This window comes from Mus caroli, chromosome 5, assembly GCF_900094665.2.
Source record: "Mus caroli chromosome 5, CAROLI_EIJ_v1.1, whole genome shotgun sequence".
In the NCBI taxonomy this organism is placed as follows: Eukaryota; Metazoa; Chordata; class Mammalia; order Rodentia; family Muridae; genus Mus; species Mus caroli.
The window spans coordinates 30,985,531-31,005,837 of record NC_034574.1 but is presented as its reverse complement, the minus strand read 5'-3'; the positions used below and the strand labels follow the sequence as shown (position 1 = coordinate 31,005,837).

The following is a 20,307-nucleotide window of genomic DNA, read 5'->3' as shown; positions in this document are numbered from 1 at the left end:
CTAGAGTTGGGGCACTCTACAGGGGGCTTTGAACAAGGAGCCTGAAATTTCCGGCAGAATGAGACATTGTGACCATGACAGAGAACTTGCCAGAAACAATTGGGAGGGAAAGTTACTTTGCTCAGTTTGGGACATTGCCATCTACCCTGGTGAAGAGGGCCCAGCAAAGTCAAGCAGCTTACCCCATGGATGCAGAGAGAGACACCTGCACTAGCTAGCTTGCTACTTGCTTCTGTACCAATTTAGGGTAGGTCTCTGCTCTGTTAATCCTTTCTGAAGATGCTCTGGTAGACACAACATGAGGTGGGCCTCACTATCTCCTAGGTTACTACAAGTCCAGCACCATCTCTTAGGTGACTCTGAATCTGGCAAGAGCTACCATGGCTATGAGCAGACTGGCCAAGCTGTCTGCTTTCCAACAGAGAGTGGAGTTTGATGGGAGGTTCTGTCACTTGATGCTGTGTTTCTCCCCTAGGCAACATCAACAAACCGAACCAAGTACTATGTCTCCTATCGCCGCAGTGACTTTGTCCTGATGAAGCTGCCCAAGTATGCCCTGCCCAAGGTGAGGTGGCCTTTCCACATCCTATGCCAGATGCAAAGACTGTGAGACCTTATTCATGGGGGTTTGGGATCCCATGGTCAACTGAGACAGGAATGAGGAGTAGATGTAGCCACACTTTCTCAGCCCCTGCCTGCCCATTATAATAAAATATCTTTGGAAAGAGCAAAGAAAAAGCAATTAGGTTAGAAGAAAGAACATGTGCAAAGAACCTGGGGCAGAGGGCACAGCCAAGGGCAGTGTGGAGTGGCAGGGAGACACTCTCAGGGCCTCTACTACCAGAGGTTATGTATCTTAACATACATCTTATGTATCTTACTTGTGAGCTATGGACCTAGGGACCTCAGACTTTTCTGAACCAAAGGGAAAAGTCAATTAGGCCTTTCTTCAACATCTCCCAGAAACAGAGAAGATGGGATGGAAAGTAACAAGCTCACTAAATTAGCTGCCTGGCTGAGTAAGTGAACTAGAGGCTAACGGTTTCCTTTCAGCAAAGGCAAATGTCTTGGAAGTGAGCAGCTCTGCTGGGTCTGTTAGGGTTGCCGCACTGGTCCTGATGTAGAGAAGAGGGTTCTGACAAGGAGTCCATCTCCACAAGTCATAGTTTCTGTGACCTTGAGCACAACTCCCTGGGGCCTCCCAGTACCCAAGCCCTTCACCAGGGGCCTGTGACCTGCTCCCTCCTGCTCCCTCCTGCTCCCTCCTGCTCCCTCCTGCTCCCTCCTGCTCCCTCCTGCTCCCTCCTGTTCAGCAAAGAGCATCCTGTCAGCAACCCATAGGCCCACTAACTGCATTTCCTAATCAGATTTTGTTGATTTATGAAGAATTTGCAACTCTTGCCTGCTTTATCCCAACAAGCAGTTCCTTCTTCTTCTTCTTCTTCTTCTTCTTCTTCTTCTTCTTCTTCTTCTTCTTCTTCTTCTTCTTCTTCTTCTTCTTCTTCTTTTCTTTTCTTTTCTTTTCTAAGTTAGGTTGCCTCAGCCTAAAGGGATTCCCCAGCTAAGAGTCCCTACCCCTATTTCCACCTACCCTGGTCCTCTCTGGTCACACGAAAAAATGACTTTGGTATGGCTAACTCAAGAGAAGAGTTCCCCAGCACCGTGTTTAGCCTGGCAGTGTGTCCAGCAGCTATAAAAGGATACATGATCCCACAGTAAGTGACTGGCTGCAGGGCTTCAAGCTGAGTAGTTAGTACTCTGCTCAGCCCAGCCATGGCACAGATATGTGGGTGTCCCTGTAAGTGCACCCCATACACTGTATGGGGTTCACTGGTGAGAGTTTCAGGAAACAGACCAAACATACAGATCATTAGCATCTTAGTCGACGTCCAGCAGAATGTCATCCTACGGAGTTAGGTCAGGCTCAGCATAGTGTGGCCTGGTTCTACATTGAAAAATGCCTTCCCTGCTCCATGTCTAAGGAGATAAACAATGCTTTTAGACATTTTGATCTACCCACTCCTGGATTCTTGGAAGAGCAGACAGCTGCTAGGACAAGTCAGCATCCTTGGTTTGAGTTGTTGACTTGTAATGACTGTTTTAAAAGTCCTGCAGTTCCCTAGCAGAAAAGGCAAATTTACTTGAAAGAAAAAAAATCCTGTGTTTGTAACAAATTTACTTAAAGTAAAATAAAATTCATATTGCACAGAAGAGAGGAGAGTGGTGTTGGAAAGTACAGCTAAGTTCAAGCTCCAAGGCCTTCTTCCTGTTCCTCCTTGGCAGCAGCCACACTGCAGAGTGTAGGGTCATGACCATGTTGGGACTCTGAGGTCTGTTATAAGCTTCCAGCATCCAGGCATCAGGCAGTATAGAAGGTTAGTTTTGACAGTTTAAGCTTTTGACCTAAGAACAGTATCCATACCTGCCCTTGTCTCACAGCAGGCAAATGTGTGTGCTTTCCTGGAGCAGCTAGTGCGTGGCCAGGGTGGGTACTTTAGACCTTTCCCTCCAGACACAGGCCTGTGCTCTGACATCAATGGCCGTGGTCAGCTGAAGCAGGGTTAGAGTATGTCCACCTGCCTTTCCATTGCCTCTTTTCTTCTTTAGGAGACAGGTTTTTAAGGACCAGAATATCTAAATGTATGGGAAAGGGGGTTAATGTCACCACACCTCACACATGTCAGTCTGGTGCTCAGTGTAGAAAAAGCCTTTTAGTGATCAGAGGCAACAGCAACAAGGCAGTCTCACAGAAAATAGATAGTTGAATTTGAAGTTACAGTATCATACACTCAAACATCCAGTTTTAGGTGGACATGCCTATGATCATAACAATTAGGAGACTGAGGCAGGGAGCCGGATTGGGGGAGGGGGGAGGGATCATGAATTTGAGGCTAGCATAAGCAGAAGGGTAAGACCTTAAAAAAATTTCAGAACACACACACACACACTTCCCAGTTTTGGTCATCAAAGATAATAAGGCAACAGGCAACACAAGGCAACAATCACAAAAAGACAGGAGAACATGGTTTGTTCAGAACTGAAACAATGCCTAAGAAAGGCCATCTGGTCAACCTGCTGGGAAAACTTCAATAGGATTGTCTCAAGATGCTCAGAGAACTGCAAGAGGACACTATGCACACACACACACACAAACACACACACACACAATCTGTGAAGAGATAGGAAATGTTAAGGGTGCCATAAAAAGAAACCCTGGCATAGTAATTAGAGTAATTAGAAAGAAATGGGAAAAATAATAAGCAAGGAAAGCCCACCAGAAGGACTCAGATCTGACAGAAAGAAGAAGAATCGGAGCACTTGAGGACAAGATGGTAGAAGTATTATCATCTTTTGACACCATTATCAAAGTAGCACATATACACTGCGAATCCTAAAGGGACGTGAGAGCAAGGGGCAGAGAGATTGATTTAAGAAACAGTGGCTTCCTACCAACCCCCAAATCATGAAATGCATGAGTGTGAATATCTCAAAGGTTGGCCAATCTCAAGTGTGGAAAACACAAAGGCACAAACCAATGTACATTTTGATCACATGATAAAGCCATAACGATGAAGGAGGAGTCTAGAAAGTAGCACAAGAGATGCCACTTCTCATAGATGAGGGATTCCCTGCTTAGATGATCTGCAGATTTCTTACCAGAGGGCTGGGAGACAGAGTAGGCAAAGCACTGACAAAATAGGAAGAAGGTGCTGGCTCATTGGAATTCTTCATGAATTTCATATAAAGATCTGTGCTGGGGCTGGAGAGATGGCTCAGCAGGTAAGAACATTTGTTGCTTTTGCAGAGGACCAGTGTTTGATTGCCAGCACCTATGTTGGGTATCTCACAACCTCCAGTTACTCCAGCTCTGGGGGATCTGATGCCCTCTTCTGGCCTCTATGGGGACCCATGCACATGATATACGTTCACACAGACACATAGACACATAAAAAAAAACCCTTAAAAATAACTATGGAATATTTCATTGGGATTCCATATGATGGTCCATGAGAAATTTCTGCCATCATGCTTATTGAAATGTTCTAAAATCTTTTCTATATGTGATAGTATATTGTAATTTATATATAATTTATGATTATAACTTACTAGCTTTGATTTGCATATGAGCATATGCACAAACATAGGAGTGATATATGTGACTCACGCATGCACCACTTCTACCTGCCGGCCCATCCCCCTTCCATGTTCCATCTCTTTGTCTCAAGGTAAGGATCTGGAGAAACTCTAGGCCAGTTTCCAGGATTCATTCTGCCCTTCATCTTAGTTTAGCCAAACTCACAGTCTAGCTGCTGCTCAGCCTCACAGGGAAGCCATCTTCCTCTGCACGTGGTCATGTGTTTTTGATCCACCAATGAGAAATTAACAAAGTTTTCTTGTGTCACTTCTGAGATCACTATATGGAGGCCCACCCTTTCCCCATCTTCCCTGTTCCTGCTGCCTTATATTCAGTGTGATACTGGAACTCTAACACCCATATTAGGCCCTGAAGGCAAGCACCATGTTGTCCTGGGATGGTAGAATAATGACCCAGCAGGAGCCTACACCAATGGCGACTTTGCAGGACCTCCATACTAGCCTGCCTACCACCGGGCTTCTCTCACAGGCAGGAGGCTGTCTCTTAAAGACTCCTGAGTCCACTGATAAGAAATATTAACAAACTAGTGTTTTCCTTCTATAGATCTTTCCAGGCCAGGTGTGCCAACCACATGTGAAGGTTTTGCACATCTATTAACAACAGAGTTAAGGAGTGGTTTTTGCTTGCTTCTCTAAAAACAAAAACTGAGGGAAATAAATGGAGTTTTATGAAAGTACAAAGGATTTGTTGTACTAGTCAGCAAGACTTCTGCATAACCTTTCTCAGTACTGGCTCAAAGGAAGAGGCATAAGCAGTCTGCTGGGGAGGGAACCGGTCTGGACGTCACAATAACAGGCTAACAGCATGCAACAAATCTAGAGACATTCCCCATCTCTGATGTGGCAATCTTCCTTCTTAGAATTCATGGGAAGGAAATAAGCAGAGCGGCAGGGAGGGACTCAGGTCTAAAAACGTCCCCTCCTGTCCTCTGCAGCAGGGACATACATGGCTCAGTGAAATACGGCTGGGCCACAAATACGTATCATGCAGTCATTAAAAGCGGTGTTTATAAATAACATTCATGGCAGAGGAAGAGACACCCATGCAGCGTGCAGAGCGAGCTATAAACCAGACGTGGAGAGTGTGTGAATCACGCTTACGAGAGGGCCTGAACATAAACATGTTGAAGTGTTAATTCCAGGTCTCTCTAGAGGGGCACTGAGGATGGCCCCAAGCTGCTTCATAGCTTAGAGGAAGCATTTGTGCAGGGCATCTAACCAGTTTATGTAAGTGGCGTCCGATCAGGACTGTCACCTGAATTACTGCACCCTGTTGTGCGAGCTCCCTTTGCTCATTCCTCCTATGAGCTTGACCCAGCCAAGCCTTCTTGTGGGAAAGTCTTCACTTGCTCCCAGTTCTGCTTATTCAGTATCTGCTTATCCACCATGGCCCAAGCCAGTATGCATGACCTCCCTAGTGGACTGCAAAAATGGCCCCCAGTCCAAAGCAACACATCCTGCCTCCTGCCTGCAGCTTAGGGACTGGGGTGGGTACATGGGTGTTGGCCAGCCTGTTCCCACAGGTACCCCAGAGCCTTCTATCACCCTGCAGTCTAATCTCACATATGGGACTGTGCTCCACATACTTCTTCCTGAGTTACGCACCTCTTAGTTCATCCTGTCTGTGTGTCAGGTTTATGTCTGTAGACACAGGACCCAAATCCTTTTTTGTAGGGTGCTCCAGCTGTACAGGTATGTGATAGACGCTTCACACATTGAACCCCCATTTTTGCAAAGCCCTACCTCTGCATTTTAAGGGTCTTGTTATGTAGCCCAAGCTGGCCTCAAACTCATAATTTTCCTACCTCAGCCTCCTGGGTGCTGGGCTCCATAAATGTACTACTATGCCCATGTTAGGGATGCCGTTCAGACACATGGCATAGGGTACAGTCTGGCAGGGAGGGAAAGGGCCAGGTGCCAACGCTCAGGAGTCCAATGGGTCCCTCATCAAAGAGACACAAACAAAAATGACTTCCACAAAGTGAGCACACCCCAAAGGGCATGAGGGGGAAGGGTGTCTTCATGTGAGTGCACCCCACACCCTGCATCCATCTTTAGCCCTATGGCCTGGCAGTCCCTTGTCAGAAGATTGAGGAGTTTCAAAGAGTGGAAGACAAGGCTTGGAGGATACAGAATAAAGTTGTTCACTGGGAGATGAAAATGTTTTGATACCTAGGCTTAGTGGCCCTGGCTACAGCTTTTCCAGTCAGTCTACATAGGTCTGAACAAAAGGGAGAACCGAGGTCAGCCCAGCTTTGCTTTGCACGTGATAGGGCTCTTTTTCTGAACTGTACAGTTGTTCAGCCAATACCCACGGATCTACCTGATCCACAAGGGGAAACTGAGTCCTGGAGCCAGTGCCTGGATTGCTGTTTCCATGGGGCTGAGGGCTGGGTGCAGGGGATGGTGGACATGTGGAGCTTGTTTGCAGGGCGCTGTGTGGGCACCACGCTCTGACTGTTAAAGCAAGTTCTTCCTTTCCAAAATTCAGGGCAGAGGTAGGGCTGACAATGGGTCCTGATGCTGATGTGTCATAAATAGGTGCTAGATAAGTGAAGGGATGACTGCCTCCCAGGATGGGGGAGCCCAGCCCTGTACCTGCTACTCATTCTGACTATGTGGGATACTTGGGGGAGCTCTTCCTCATTGTAGGGAGATGGGCATTGTCCAGTGGGGGGTGAGGAAGAAGACACATCCCCAGACTATCCCCAAACCTGGTGTGAGAGGTCCAAACCTCATTCCCATTTCAGAGGTATGACACGGTATGGAGATGAAGCCGCTTGCCCACAGGGCTGAGCCTCCGCATCCCACCTTGATCAGCTGCTCTCCAGGGCAGCAGGGAAGTATCACTGTGCCCCAGGCTACCATCTCTGACAGCTCCTCTGTCCCCAGGACCTACAGATCATCAGCACGGATGAGCAGCAGGTGTTTGTGGCTGTACAGGAGTGGAACCAGGTAGACACCTACAACCTGTACCAGTCAGACCTGCGTGGGGTACGCTATTCCCTGGTGCTGGAGAATGTGCGAAGCTCGAGGCAGGCCGAGGAGAACGTGGTCATCGACATCCTTGAGGTAGGCAGCCCCAGGCAGGGTAGGGACAGCTAGCTGCTCATGCTCCCCACTCCCGCCTCCCTCCTGTCTCCCTTGCCTAGGGAACACCAATACCTGCAAAGCACCAGATGTTTCAGGCTTCAGGACCAGAGGCTGAAGCATCGGGAGTTAAAGGTAGAGAAGGAAGCAGATTTCCTAATGAGATCATTGAGACAGTGTTTGCTAACGAGAAGGAGATTCCTGGTGGGAGATATCTTGCAGAATTAAGATTGGTCTTTTAACATGCAAGGCTTTCCCTGTGCAAAGGCAGCCACAGCCAGGTATGGTGTGAGCAGCTGTCCTGGAACTTGGAGAGGCTCTCTACTCTGTTTCTCTCCCCGTGACTTCTCTTTCCTTTCCCTGTCCTGAGAGCTGACGTCTGTCACCTCTCTACATCTCTCCTACCAGTCCTCACCCCTCCACATACATTGTCCAGCCTGACCTGCTGTGACTGCCCTCTCCTGCTACCTGCCTAAGATGACAGTCCCTGCTTCACCGCTGCAGGGGTCCTGGCCTTCCCTGGCTCCACACAAGTCTCCATGGGGTCTCATTCATGCTAAGGCACTGACCCAAGCTTCTGGAATTAACACCAGTGCTCACTACTGGGGACAGTGCCCTCATCTGCAAAAAGTTCACCCGAGAAGGGCCTAGTCTGGACAGGCTCCTCATAATCCCCTCTTTTCTCTTTTGGACACCAGGGGCAGGGGTGAAAGTATTATTTAGCCCATGTGCAGGTTAGCAAACTCAGGCTGTAGGCTCAGCAGAACCCTCCCACCAAACCCTCCCACCAAACCCTCCCACCAAACCCTCCCACATCAACCTTTCAAGACAGACCAGATCTGAGTAGAACCAGCTACACTGTCTACCAAGATCTTCCCTCACCTCTGCTCTTGGGGCCCCCAGGCCCGTGGGGAGAGCCATAGGAAGCCCACTGGTGCTTCTACTGTTGGATGGTGAGTCTGGCTCAGAGAGTAGCCCTTGGCAGACAATGGGCTCCGTCCTTTCAAGTGGGAGGGGACCTCCCAGGTAGAGGGAGCCTCAATGTGTCTCCAGCTGTCAACGGCAGTGTGGAGCCATTATCCCCAGTGAAATGATGAATGTAATCGTTTGTTTGCGAAGAGAGCCCATTTGTCAGTGTTCCCTCCCAGTTGGGGCTGCAGAGGGACAGTGGCATCTTGCAGCACTCCGCTGGCAACACTGGAGCACTGAAGCCCTCGGAGACTCAGAGACAGGGCTGTTGCTCCAGGTCAAGGTGAGCAGTGATAGATGGGAGGGTGTCATGGACAGGTCTGACATGAGGGGGCGCTATCTACCCTCTCCACAGATAACTGTCACACACATGCTGCCTGCCACACTTGGGTTTCACCCTCTGTCACTGACAAGAATTCTCCACCTGCTGATCACCGTCCCCCCATGAAGATGACTCCCAGCGATGTCCTTGAGCCCACACTGCCCATGGGACACAGTGCAATGCCTTTTGACAAACCTAGGTGGAGTCAGGGAAGGCCTCCTGGAGGAGGGGTGTAGCATTAAAATGAAGCTGAGCTGGAGTCAGTCAGGTACAGAGCAGTGAGCTGAGCCAGGCACAGACAGAGACCACCAGGGAGAGGCCCGAGGGCCTGAGAGAGGTTCACCCAGCCAGGTGCCAAGACAGCATCCACTGCCCACCAGCTGATACCTCCAAAGTGACTTCATGAAATGGGAAGTAGCAACAGGCTCAGCTCTGGTTTTCCATCACCTGGGCTCTTATCTAGGCTCAGGTATGTGTTTGCTGTGCTGTGCTGTGTTGTCTTTGGAAGGTTACTCTCTGGGCTTGGTTTCTGGGGTATGAAGCAGCCTTCATAACAATGCCCTCTTTTAAGATTCTGGGATGTTTTTCCCAGGAAACAAGGCCCAAATCAACATAACTCCATGTTCCCAGTACCACCTACTCTGATACTAGGGATGGCAGGTGGGAAGGGCGTGGCTCGGCAGATGGTACATGAGTCTCCTGCATATGGTCACTAGGAAGCCAGCAGCATGTCCAGGCTCTCTGATGCTGAATCGCAGGGTGGTCCGCCTGGTCTGTGAGACCCCTGGTTGTGTTGCCTCCTTGGGGCCTGTTAGATTTCGACAGAGCTTGTCTGAGTTACTATGTCAGAGTTAGGAAGAGGGCTCAAGGTGTCACAGACTATCACAGGCCAAGTCACTCACTTCATGGGTCCTGTGGTCACACAGCGTGTCCCAAGAGGCACTCTGAAGTACTTTTGGAGATGTGTATGCCAGGCTAACTGTGAGGGGCAGAGAGTCTATTACAGCAAATCCTGATGACATTGGTAGGAGAGACACCAGATAAAGGGACTCTACTAGGCTCTGGCAGCCTTGACCTTCTACCCCATTCCCTCTGCCTTGCTAGAAACTGTTAGGTTACATTCCTAAAGCTAGTACCCAAAGTCTATTCATTTATTTGGCCACTTCCTTCTATTGAGGCTGACTACCAAGGTCCAGCTATCAGAGTATTAAAGTCCAGCGATCAAAACCCCCCTTAGGCTGCCCTAATTAGCATGCCCAAGTAAAATTAAACACCTCATCCTAACACGGGGTTTCCCCTTTTACCTTTATAGACCGCCATTTTCCTATGGCCACATCTGTCTCCTTTCTATCCAGAAGCAGCTCTTTGTTCTCTGGGACAAATATCCCCTTCCCCCTCTCCCTCATTCCCTTCTCCCGCATCCTCTATCTCCTGTCTTTGTCTCTTACTCCTTGCCCTTTGTCCCTCAGAGGCAAATAAATCTCCTTTGTGCAGAGAACTCGGTCTTGAGGTGTCATATGCTAAATACTGTTCTTTTCACCAAGGTCCCTAAAAATGTATTAACAGCAGAAACACAGCAGCATGCACTATAGAGGCAGAGAGGGAGGCAGAGCAGAAGGGCATGGACCCAGTTTCTGCAGACTCAGGAATCTGCTGGGATACTCACCCTGAAGTAGAAAGACAGTCAGAGAGCAGAGCTGTGGCCACAAGCAGTCATTTCAACCCGTGGTACCAGGAGTTGTTCCCTGCTGGATACTGAAGTCACTTGGCAGACTGGCTTCCATTTTTTCCCTCTTGTTCTCTATTTTCTACTGGAGTGCCCTTCACAAGGCCCTACACTTGATCCCACATTGGTTCAGAAGTACCTCACTCTCTTGTTTCACAGGCCCATTTTTATATTTATACCTATTCAATACAATCTGTAGCCTTGGAGCTGGTGAAATTTAGATGGATTTTTTATTTTTTTAAACTTATACTGATATATAAAAGGAGAACTTTGGGGACCTTCAGATAAATAAATGCGTTTCATGTGACAGACCCACATGTGTCTGTGGTCAGAGGGTAAACTTGGGAAACAGAATATGCCCACCCAGCCAGCTATCCCCTTGAGCCCTGGAACCCATGCCTCTGTGTGTCACACTGCTTGGTAAAGGGGAGGCAAGACGACAGGCAGGCTTGAGGCTGCCACTCCAGAGACAGTGTTGTTATAAGCCATCTCTACAGAGCCCTGGTAGTTATGGGGTCCTTGGAAGTGGATCAGGGAGGCAGTGTGGTCAGACAAAGGAAAGCTATGATGGTGGCCAGGAACTCTGCATTGCTGGCTTTGAAGATGAAGGAAGATATCCAGGAGGCATAGCCAGTAGCAGAGGAACAGGACTCTCCCTATAGACAGGAGCACACTCCTGACAACAGATCAGAGACTTGGGTCAGAGCTCTGCCCACCACAGTGGAAGATGAGAAGTGTGTTGTTTGAAGCAGTGTTTGTGATGTTGCAGCACCTACAGATAGTAGAGATACCGTTGCTCTATCTGCTAATCCACCCATCCATTCATCTAGCCGTCCATCAGTCATCCTCCTTGCCTACCCAACCAACCACCTGTACCCATATACTCATCCATTCATCCATATAGCCACCCATCCATTCATTTATCTACTCATTCATTTGTCCACCACTCATCTACTTAGCCTCCCATCTACCCATCCATCTATACATCCATCCATCTATACATCCAATTCATCCATAAGCCATCCGTCAATCTACCCACCCATTCTTCTACCCATGCACCCATCTATCTACTCATCCTCTAACACATCTTCTCATTCACAATTCAACCCTCTACCCCTCCACTTACCTGCCTCGCTACTCATTCATCTGCTCATCCTCATCCACCTAGCTACCCATATATTCATTCATGAGCCATCCACCCATCTACACATCAGTCCATCTACCCATTCATCTATCTGTCCACCCAACCGTCCATCCACACATCCAACTGTTAATCTCTCTTCCTACCCACCCACCCATTCATCATTCATTCATCTACTGATTCATCCATCCATCTACCTACTCATTCATCCTTGGAGATCTGGCTCATCCAGCCCACCATTCATCTACCTACCTATTCCTCACTCTGTTCCTACATCCATAGCCGCACATCTCTGGTGGGATGTCCACCCGCACTGCAGACATGCACATGGAGAATAACTGCACTGACTTTTCAGACTCAAATGAGATGATGCATGCTGAGCTCAGCGGAGAGAGCACTGATGCCCTTGTTAACTGTTTCAGTCTAATTACAATCCTTGGCTCTAGAGTAATGAGTAAAATAAACAGTTGTCTGAGCCCCAGTACCTTGAGAAAAGTGATCTGTAACACCTATACTATACATGACATCCCTCTGCTGTGGGGCTTGGATGAAAGGGAGCATTTCTGTACCTGCCATACCACCCTAAAAGCACTCAATGAATGTGACTTTAAGTCTTTGCCAATAAGGTATTAAAGAATGTGTTGTTCCAAGGTGATGAAATGGATGGCTTTTGTATTTTCTTATGAATCAACTCTGTGGACACCCTTCAAGGCTACAACCTCAGCTGGAGACCTTGTATGACCCCCTAAGAAATAGAGAAAAGATGGCAAAGTGGAGCCCTATCCATCAATGCCAGGATAAACAGGGACCTTTACATTGTCACCAGTTGACTTGTTGGGGGATTGAGCTGTGGGGCCCCAAGAAAATCCAGAAGTCTTTGCTTTGGCACAGAACCTCCCTGTAAAGGTCTAATAGTCACAGCAAGGGAGGGAATCCTGAGCTCCAGAGTAGGGGTGGTGTAGGGGACCAGGGCCCTCCCTGGCATCTGATAGTCAGAGGTTCTAGGTAAAAAGTTCAGTGTCCTACAGATCACCCAGACCCAGGAGTAGACAGAACTTTTCCCATTTAAGCCCAGGGTTTGTCTCCATGTGTCAGGCTGCAACCAGGGTAAAAGCCACATGTAGTGTTTCCATTAGGGGGCAATGCCTGGCCACTGTTGCTCTCCATCATCTGTGTCAAGGCTTATGGTCCTTCCTGTGTCTCCTCAGGTCAGAGGGGTGAAGGGAGTCTTCTTGGCAAATCAGAAAGTGGATGGCAAGGTGACAACAGTCATAACCTACAACAAGGGCCGTGACTGGGATTACCTGAGGCCACCCAGCACTGACATGAATGGGAAGCCCACCAACTGCCAGCCGGTAGGTATTCTACCCTGTCACATGCCTCCAAGAGAGTGGCATAGATGCCACTGCCAGGACACACAAGCCACCAGTTTCTGCTAGGCAAAGGGATACACACAGAGGGAAACATGAACATCATTCTTGTCCAGGAACAAGTGTGAGAAGCTGCCCCACCCTAGTCCCTCCCTTATTCTCAGTTCCATAGCCCTTGTCCAGATGAGCCCAGGCTGGAGAGTCACTGACTTAACTTGGTATCTGCCTTCCACACCTGCATTCACTACCAGACTAGTGCTGTTATGACCCCATGGTGCTAGCAGAGGTCCAGGTGACAACAGGAGCAGAGGGACTCCCAAGCCTGCTTCTGCATATTGCTAAAGGTTATTGGGAGCTGGCAAGTGACAGAGGAAGAGTGACAGCCACTAAAGTGACTAGGTGGCCAATGAGTATGAGCTGCCCTAAGGAGCAGCTTCCCCTGGGTAGGGATGGAGTCTATCTGTGTTGAGCTCTCTGTTTTACTCCATTCTCAGGCCTCCTCTTCAGGCTCCACTGTAGATGCGGAAGGCCCACAAGCCCTGCCCACCGGCATGAGGCTTGAATCACCCGCCATTCATAAAGAAACCCTCTCAGGTCCAGAGCGGCTATGAAAGGCTAATTTTTGTATCATCTTTGGGAAGGTGAAGCCACATTAATCTGCCAAAGCAACTTTCAGCTAAGAGAAAGTTCTTGTCTGCAATTCCAAGTTCAGTGAGGAGGTAGCCTCCATGAGATTTCTGTCCAGGGAACCCAAAAGATGATGGGAGGTGGAAAAAGACACCAAGTGGCCCAGGGAAGCAGAGAGTCCACTGGACAACAAAGTACCTGGGAGCCAGAAGGCCATAGAGGTAACAAATGACAGTCCAAAGCCTTGGCTCCCACCTGAGCAGCTGTGGCCTCCACCCAAAGTAGAATAGCACAAACTGACAGGTGACCAAGTCCAGGCCCTCAGAGCTGATGGTGTAATTCTCTCAGCCATGTGTGGCTCAGGGTTCAGATGGCAGTGGCAAGGTTCCTGGGAATTCAGGGATGTAAGGTCTGCCTGAAACCATGCCACCCAGGAAGAGCTGGGGTCTTTGTCATGCTCTTGGTGCTTATATTGACATTGTCCCTGAGCCAGGGTCAGGCCGATGGCACTTTTCTGCTGCCATGCATTGGCTCCCAGTTCTCTGACTGGCTTGGCTGGGGATGTCTCCCTCTAGCCATTGGGAAATAGATGCTCTTATATAGTGGGATATTTGATCAGATTTATTTGGGGTGTGTGTGTGTGTGTGTGTGTGTGTGTGTGTGTGTGTGTGTGTGATAACATATGAGTGCACATTTATGTGAGCACATGCCAAAAACAAAGATCAATGGGCTATCTCCCTCCATAGTTCTTAGCCTTATTATTATTATTTTATGAGACATGGTCCCTTCACTAAGCCTGGAGGTCAACAATTGATTATACTGGCTGGCCATCAAAGCCCTGGGATCTGCCTGTCTCCACACCCAACCCCTTGTCCTAGGGCTTCAGACAAGTGCAACTGTGCCTACCTTTCATGGACATGTCAGGGATCAAACTCCAGCCTTCATGCCAAGTGCTTTACCCACCATACCATCTCCCAGCCCTAATCAGAGCTCTTCTAACAGGATGAACGGGAAATGGGTTTGAATCTGTTGGTGTCTGGGGTTCTTAATGGAAGCCCACAGAAACATATGTATTTAGAAGGACCAGGATGTCAGAAAAAGCTCTAGACAGAGCTGAGGCTGGGTCAGCTGCTGCCCTCCGTCCACTGAATGAAGCAAACTTTAATTTGCTACACAATTCTGCAGAGGATCTGCCAGCTCCCACATATGGGAAGGGCAGAAATGGGTAATTCAACCCGCCAGCCACCTTACCTGTAAATACCCGAGCTTGCTGTACAAGACCCTTGGGTTCCTTTTATCTCTATGGCCTGGCCTCACTCTGGGAAGCTTCAGAGGGCTTGAACCTCTGACCCATGCAGAGCCTAGGCTGACCTGACAGGCCAGGACTATTGGAAGTCAAGAAATGGGACCTCAAGCCAAGGTGCCCAGTAAAGATTCTGAATGAGAGATAAATCAATGGATGAGTAAATGAATCATAGCTGGAGCTGTCCAGACCCCAAGAATCACACAGCTACCCATGTGGTATCCATGTAGAGAAGCCCATCTTAAGGAAAATCCAGGCTTCAAGGCCTGGAGAAGATGCAGCCCCCTGGAAGCCCTCTCTCAGACCTCTGGTATCTGTTCTCCAGCAGACAGTGCCTGGCTGATCCACACTCCACTCCTCAGTTCCCAGGCCCCAGCAAGCTCCTGCTGAAGCCGTCCTCATCCTTTGTCCCCATCACCCAGCAGCCACTTGAGCACAGCTTCCCACCTCCCATTCATTCTTCCAAGGCACCTCTACCCAGCTTTCACCAACAAAAGCCATGGGGCAGATCAGACCACAGAACTGGCTTTCTTCAGTTACTCTCACGTGCTAACCATTCTTCCTTCTTTCCTCCCCAGCCGGACTGTTACCTGCACCTGCACTTGCGGTGGGCAGACAACCCCTATGTGTCAGGCACGGTACACACCAAGGACACTGCCCCTGGCCTCATCATGGGTGCAGGTGGGTGGCTACAGCTACAGCCTGAGGGAAGCTCCTGTCTCATGGATGAGAACTGGAAGCCATAAGCCTGGGGCCATGCTGTGCCCATTAGAGGTGGTGTCATCTCCTCTGAGGAGGTGCAACTCCCCTGGAAATCCTAAGGGTGAATGTGACATTGGTGGAGCAGGGGGTGGGAAACTAGATAGGTGGGTACATGGATGTAGGTAAGTACATGGATGGATGGGCAGATAGATAGATGGGTGGGCGGATGGGTGGGTAGATAAATGAGTAGGTGGATGCTTGAGTGTGTGGGAGGATGGGTGGGAGGATGGGCAAGTGGATGGGTAAGTGAATGGATGGATGAGTATGTAGGAGGGTAGGTGAGTGTGTGGAAATGTGGGTAAATAGATGGATGGATTTGTAGGTAGATGGGGAGTTGAATGGATAGATGGATGGAGAAGGACGCAGGATGCTATCTATCCTGATGCAACCAGCTGTCTCATCAGGAAGCTCCTGTGCTCTAGGTCATGGTGGGATTCTGCGGAAACCAGGTCCAGTTGGTGAAGCCATATGTGCTCTGTGCTGTGAGCCTACAGGTCTATGCTCCTCACTGGAAGTCTCCACCCCTTCTGTAGCATCCCACATGGGATAGCTTCTCTGGGCTGGGCTGGCCTGCATCTTGGATGGGATGCTATCTGCCTGGAGATAACCCAGGCTAGAGTTCAGCCCCTGATGCCTGTTTCGTCTCCCTCGCATGGCGACTGTGCCCTCCACAGAAACCAAATGTGCTTCTGCTGTGTGCTTGCCTTTTGCCCAGATACACTCTGGCTCCCCCTGCTCTTTAGCCTCCAGGGCACTCAGCCCCAAAATGCACATGCAGCCCTCACATGTCCCAGGGAACACAAGCCCATGGTTTCCCAGCTGGCTCATATCCTTAGCCTGACCCTGATCTATCTGCACATATTTTACCCTCAAGTGGCACCCGTGGGCACTCTGGAGCACCCGAGGCCTGCTCACCTTGTAGGCGAGGCTGGAGTCCTGCCCTGGGCTCATCTGAGTTGAGTTCTTTCTGCCCAGAGGGAACCAGCTCATGCCCCATAGCCACACCAGGCCACTGTCTGAAAAGGAGGGCAGTCAGGGGCCTGCTGTAGGTGACTGTGGTAGAAATCGATGCCTCAGCAGTTTCCTTTTCTGGGGTCTTCCAGCCCTTGGTTTGGGGAATCTGCCTGGTCTTAGAGCAACACAGCCTTTTCTATTGGTCAGGTAACCTGGGCTCACAGCTGGTGGAGTATAAAGAGGAGATGTACATCACATCTGACTGCGGGCACACCTGGAGGCAGGTAAGGTAACAAAGGTAACCGGAGTTCTTCAGCATCCCCCCTGGACTCCTCTATCTGTTCTGTACCCCTTCTTTTACAGGGGTTCTCTAGACTCCTGAACCAGGTGTCTGTACCTGGCCATCAACCTTATCACTTCAGAAGCAGCCTGAGGCCTCTGTTGAGGGCTAGAACCTGTCCTGGAGGTGGGACCAGTGGAGGGTAGAGCCATCTTCCCAATGCATTGTGGCTTTTGTTAGGCATTTCACTTCACAGCCAGGTGTGTCCCTAGGAATATCTGAGAAAGGGGACTGAAGGCCACATGGCTACTTCCTACTTGGCTTTGAGCTCCTTCAGGCCAAGAGAGAGACAGTGCTCACATACATAAAGAAAAGAATGGGAAAAGAGCAGGGTTAGGATCCTGGCGGAATCCTGTGTGTTGCTGCAAGGAAGAAGTGTGGCCCAGGATGACAAAAGAAGAAAAGGAAATGAGGAAAGCCTGCCTGTGGGACCATCCCCTCAACAGTCGGACCCTGTGCAGCTCCCACGCACAGCTGCACATGGATGTCAGAGCCACTGGCTAGAGGAATGCTGGCTGTCATCATCCTGTAGCTCAGGAAGAGTGGGAACACTGGCAGGAGGTCTGGCAGGCCCCACAGAGCCCATGACACATAGAAGCTGCAGGTTTCCACCCCATGTATCTCTCAGGATGGCCCTGCACCTTGAAACAGGCACTGACCACCTCTCTGGGTAGGTGGGGTCCTGAGGCTCCGTTGGTCTAGGGGTGGTCTGGCTATAAGCACTTGAGAAGATGACATGAGCCAGGTGTCTTGCAGACCAGTCCTGTTCCCAGGACATCTTCACGATGCCTGGCCATGCAGTCACATTGCCCCGGGGAGACATCAAACACTCATCCCTGCATACAGAGGTGTAAGGCTGCTGCTCTCTTAATAAGATGCAACAAGCAAGGCATCTGTAAAGGGCAGAAGAGATTTATTGCGTTAAATATTTCTATTTCACCGAAACTGGTGAAGCCACTCTAAGGTTCTTAAAGGTCACCGTCTGTCCACCTTTACTGCTGGCAGCACCAAAGGGCTTCCTAATTTTATAGACATTCGCGGGATCGCTTTTATGAAGCAGCCTGCTTAGGTTTAACTTGGAGACCCAAGGATCAGTGTTAGAGGGCAAGGTTCCCTGCCAGGGAACAACCGGGTTCACAGGTGAGATGCCCGATTGGGCAGTACCTGTGTGCATATGTGTGTGCATGCACATGCATATGTGTGTCAGGCAGAAACAGATGCATATGGTGGTTGGAGGCAGCTGTCATGAGGGAGGAAGAATGCTGCCGGAAGACTGAATTATCAACAGCTCCAGACCAGCGGAATCCGTGGAGCTGCTGTGGTGTCTCCTCCCTGGCCAGAGAGGCCTGATAGATAGAGGTGGGCCAGAGTGCCGACATATACTTTCCCGTGGAGTGACACAGCTTTAAGCCAGGCCTGGCGACACTCATCTGTAACGCCAGCTTCTGAGAGACAGGGAAAGGAGATTCTTAAGCTGATTCAAGGCCAGTCTGGTCTGCAGAGCAAGATCTGTCTGAAAACCTAGATAACAAAGGACCCTGAGCTCCCCGGAGTGACCAAGGATCTCACCAACAGCATTCTAAGACCCTGCTGGGATTCCGAAGGATCAGAAAAGGGCTGAGCCAGGGATAGGTTTGTGTCCCCGTGGCCCTGCACCCCAGGGGCTGCTTAAGGTGCTGAGAGCCACAGTTTGAACACTGTCAGAGACTTTCTTGGCAATTTCTCAGACAGTGTCTCCAACCAGCTTACTGCTAGGCCTACTTTCTTGGAGTCAGGACCTCTTCCATTCTAGCCAGGGCTGGTGTGGGTTGGCCACACCCATCTGGAAGCAGCAGTTCGGCCCTTTCTCTTGCCTTACCTAGCTTGAACTATGCCCGTTCATCTAGCCTACACCACCATGTTCTTCCCTTCTTCCCTGGCCCAGGTCACCTTGCTGCAGACAGAAGCATTCACAGGAGCCAGCCCACTGATGTCTTGGGATAGCTAATGATTAGGTCCCTGGGTTCTTCTCTAACCTCCTGAGCCCTGGCACCTCCAGCACCCATAGCAGGAGGCATGGAAACCACTACCTAGAGAAGAGGGAAGGTGATGTGGCCCAGGCAGCAAGGCCTTCATTCACAGTGTCTGTGGACATGCTCTGTACCCCATGTGTGCCTGTCCACTGATGTATCCTGGAGTGACTTTAGGGCCATGCCTGGCTCTGTCACTCCTAACTGTGAGGCTTTGGTATATCCTTACTTCCTGTCTGTAAGATGTGCTTGTTCCAGGATATCCACATATGGCTGTGGCTAGCATGGTTGTCCCTCCTAGGTGGACCCTATCAAGATACCTTTGTCTCCCCCAGCAAACCCTCAGGGGGGGGCATTCATTCATTTACCCTCAGAGCACCCATTCATTAATTCATCCATATGGTGGCCATTCATTCAGGTACTCATTGGATGCCAGGGCCCTTGATACCCAGCTCAGACCTCCACTGAGATGGCCACAGAGGGCTCAGAGTCATCTGCCTCCAATGGCTTCCTGGCTGGAAAGTATGATGGCACTTGTGGATTAGCGAGGCTGGGACTACAGGGAGCCAGCGCTGGCCACACCCACCTGGTGGCAGTGGTAGTAAGGACCCAGGCTCTGTCACTACACCCCACATAGGCCTGGGGCTCATCCTGACCTCAGACCTGGGCACTGTGCTTCCCTCATTGCTGGACCCTTTGCTGACCTGGGTTCCTATGGGAAGGATGGTGAGTGTACACACCACCATTCCCTCTATCCCTCAGGGTAGAGAAATGGCCACTGTCTGCCGAACCCCTCGAGTGCTAAGTCAGGGGTGGATATGGGTGTGTTGGAGGCTCTGCTAGCCTTGTCGGGGTCTCACCTAAGAGTATATGTCACCCTGCAGGTCTTTGAGGAAGAGCACCATGTGCTGTACCTGGACCACGGTGGTGTCATTGCCGCCATCAAGGACACCTCCATCCCCCTGAAGATCCTCAAGTGAGAGCATGGGCCAGAGGGCAGGCATGTGGGCAGAGGGAAGGCATGTGGGCAGAGGGCAGACATGTGGGCAGAGGGTGGACATGTGGGCAGAGGGCAGGCATGTGGGCACAGAGTAGACTAGAACAGTGCCCTCGGAGCCAAACACTGGGGTGACTCATGCCTCCCAACCCTCTGAGGTGCCCCAGAGATGGACCATGTTGCCCTCAGGATGAAAAAAAATACATAGCCTAGTTATGGTAACTTGGAAGGGTGCTGGGGGCTCAGGAGTCCAGAGAGACACTCTTAAGTATCAGCAAAAAAACTGTTAGCAGAGGAATAGAGCCAGGAGTGCAGATAAGGAAGCCAGTGGGTGCCCAGGTAAGAGGTGGTTCAACTGAAGCTTCAGATAGCTGAAAGAACCATTGACAAATTGAGGACAGGGTAACATGGATAGTTAGGAGGCAGAGCTAGGAAACATCCAGGCAGCCAGTACCACTTTAGTCTGAAAAGAAAGAGAGAGAGAGAGAGAGAGAGAGAGAGAGAGAGAGAGAGAGAGAGAGAGAAAGAGAGGAAGGAAGGAA

At 49.9% G+C, this 20,307-nt stretch overlaps 1 protein-coding gene across 2 annotated transcripts in view; it reads left to right on the top strand.

Annotated features, from left to right (window-relative positions):
* The window catches only part of Sorcs2 (sortilin related VPS10 domain containing receptor 2), a 371,962-nt gene that overhangs the window by 325,794 nt on the left and 25,861 nt on the right, over positions 1–20,307 (top strand). For both annotated transcript variants that reach the window (XM_021162553.1, XM_029478093.1), the window contains exons 8-13: positions 476–565; positions 7,048–7,227; positions 12,612–12,758; positions 15,282–15,384; positions 16,627–16,703; positions 19,653–19,744. In XM_021162553.1, coding sequence (XP_021018212.1) covers positions 476–565; positions 7,048–7,227; positions 12,612–12,758; positions 15,282–15,384; positions 16,627–16,703; positions 19,653–19,744 — 689 coding nt within the window. The remainder of the gene's footprint in view (positions 1–475; positions 566–7,047; positions 7,228–12,611; positions 12,759–15,281; positions 15,385–16,626; positions 16,704–19,652; positions 19,745–20,307) is intronic.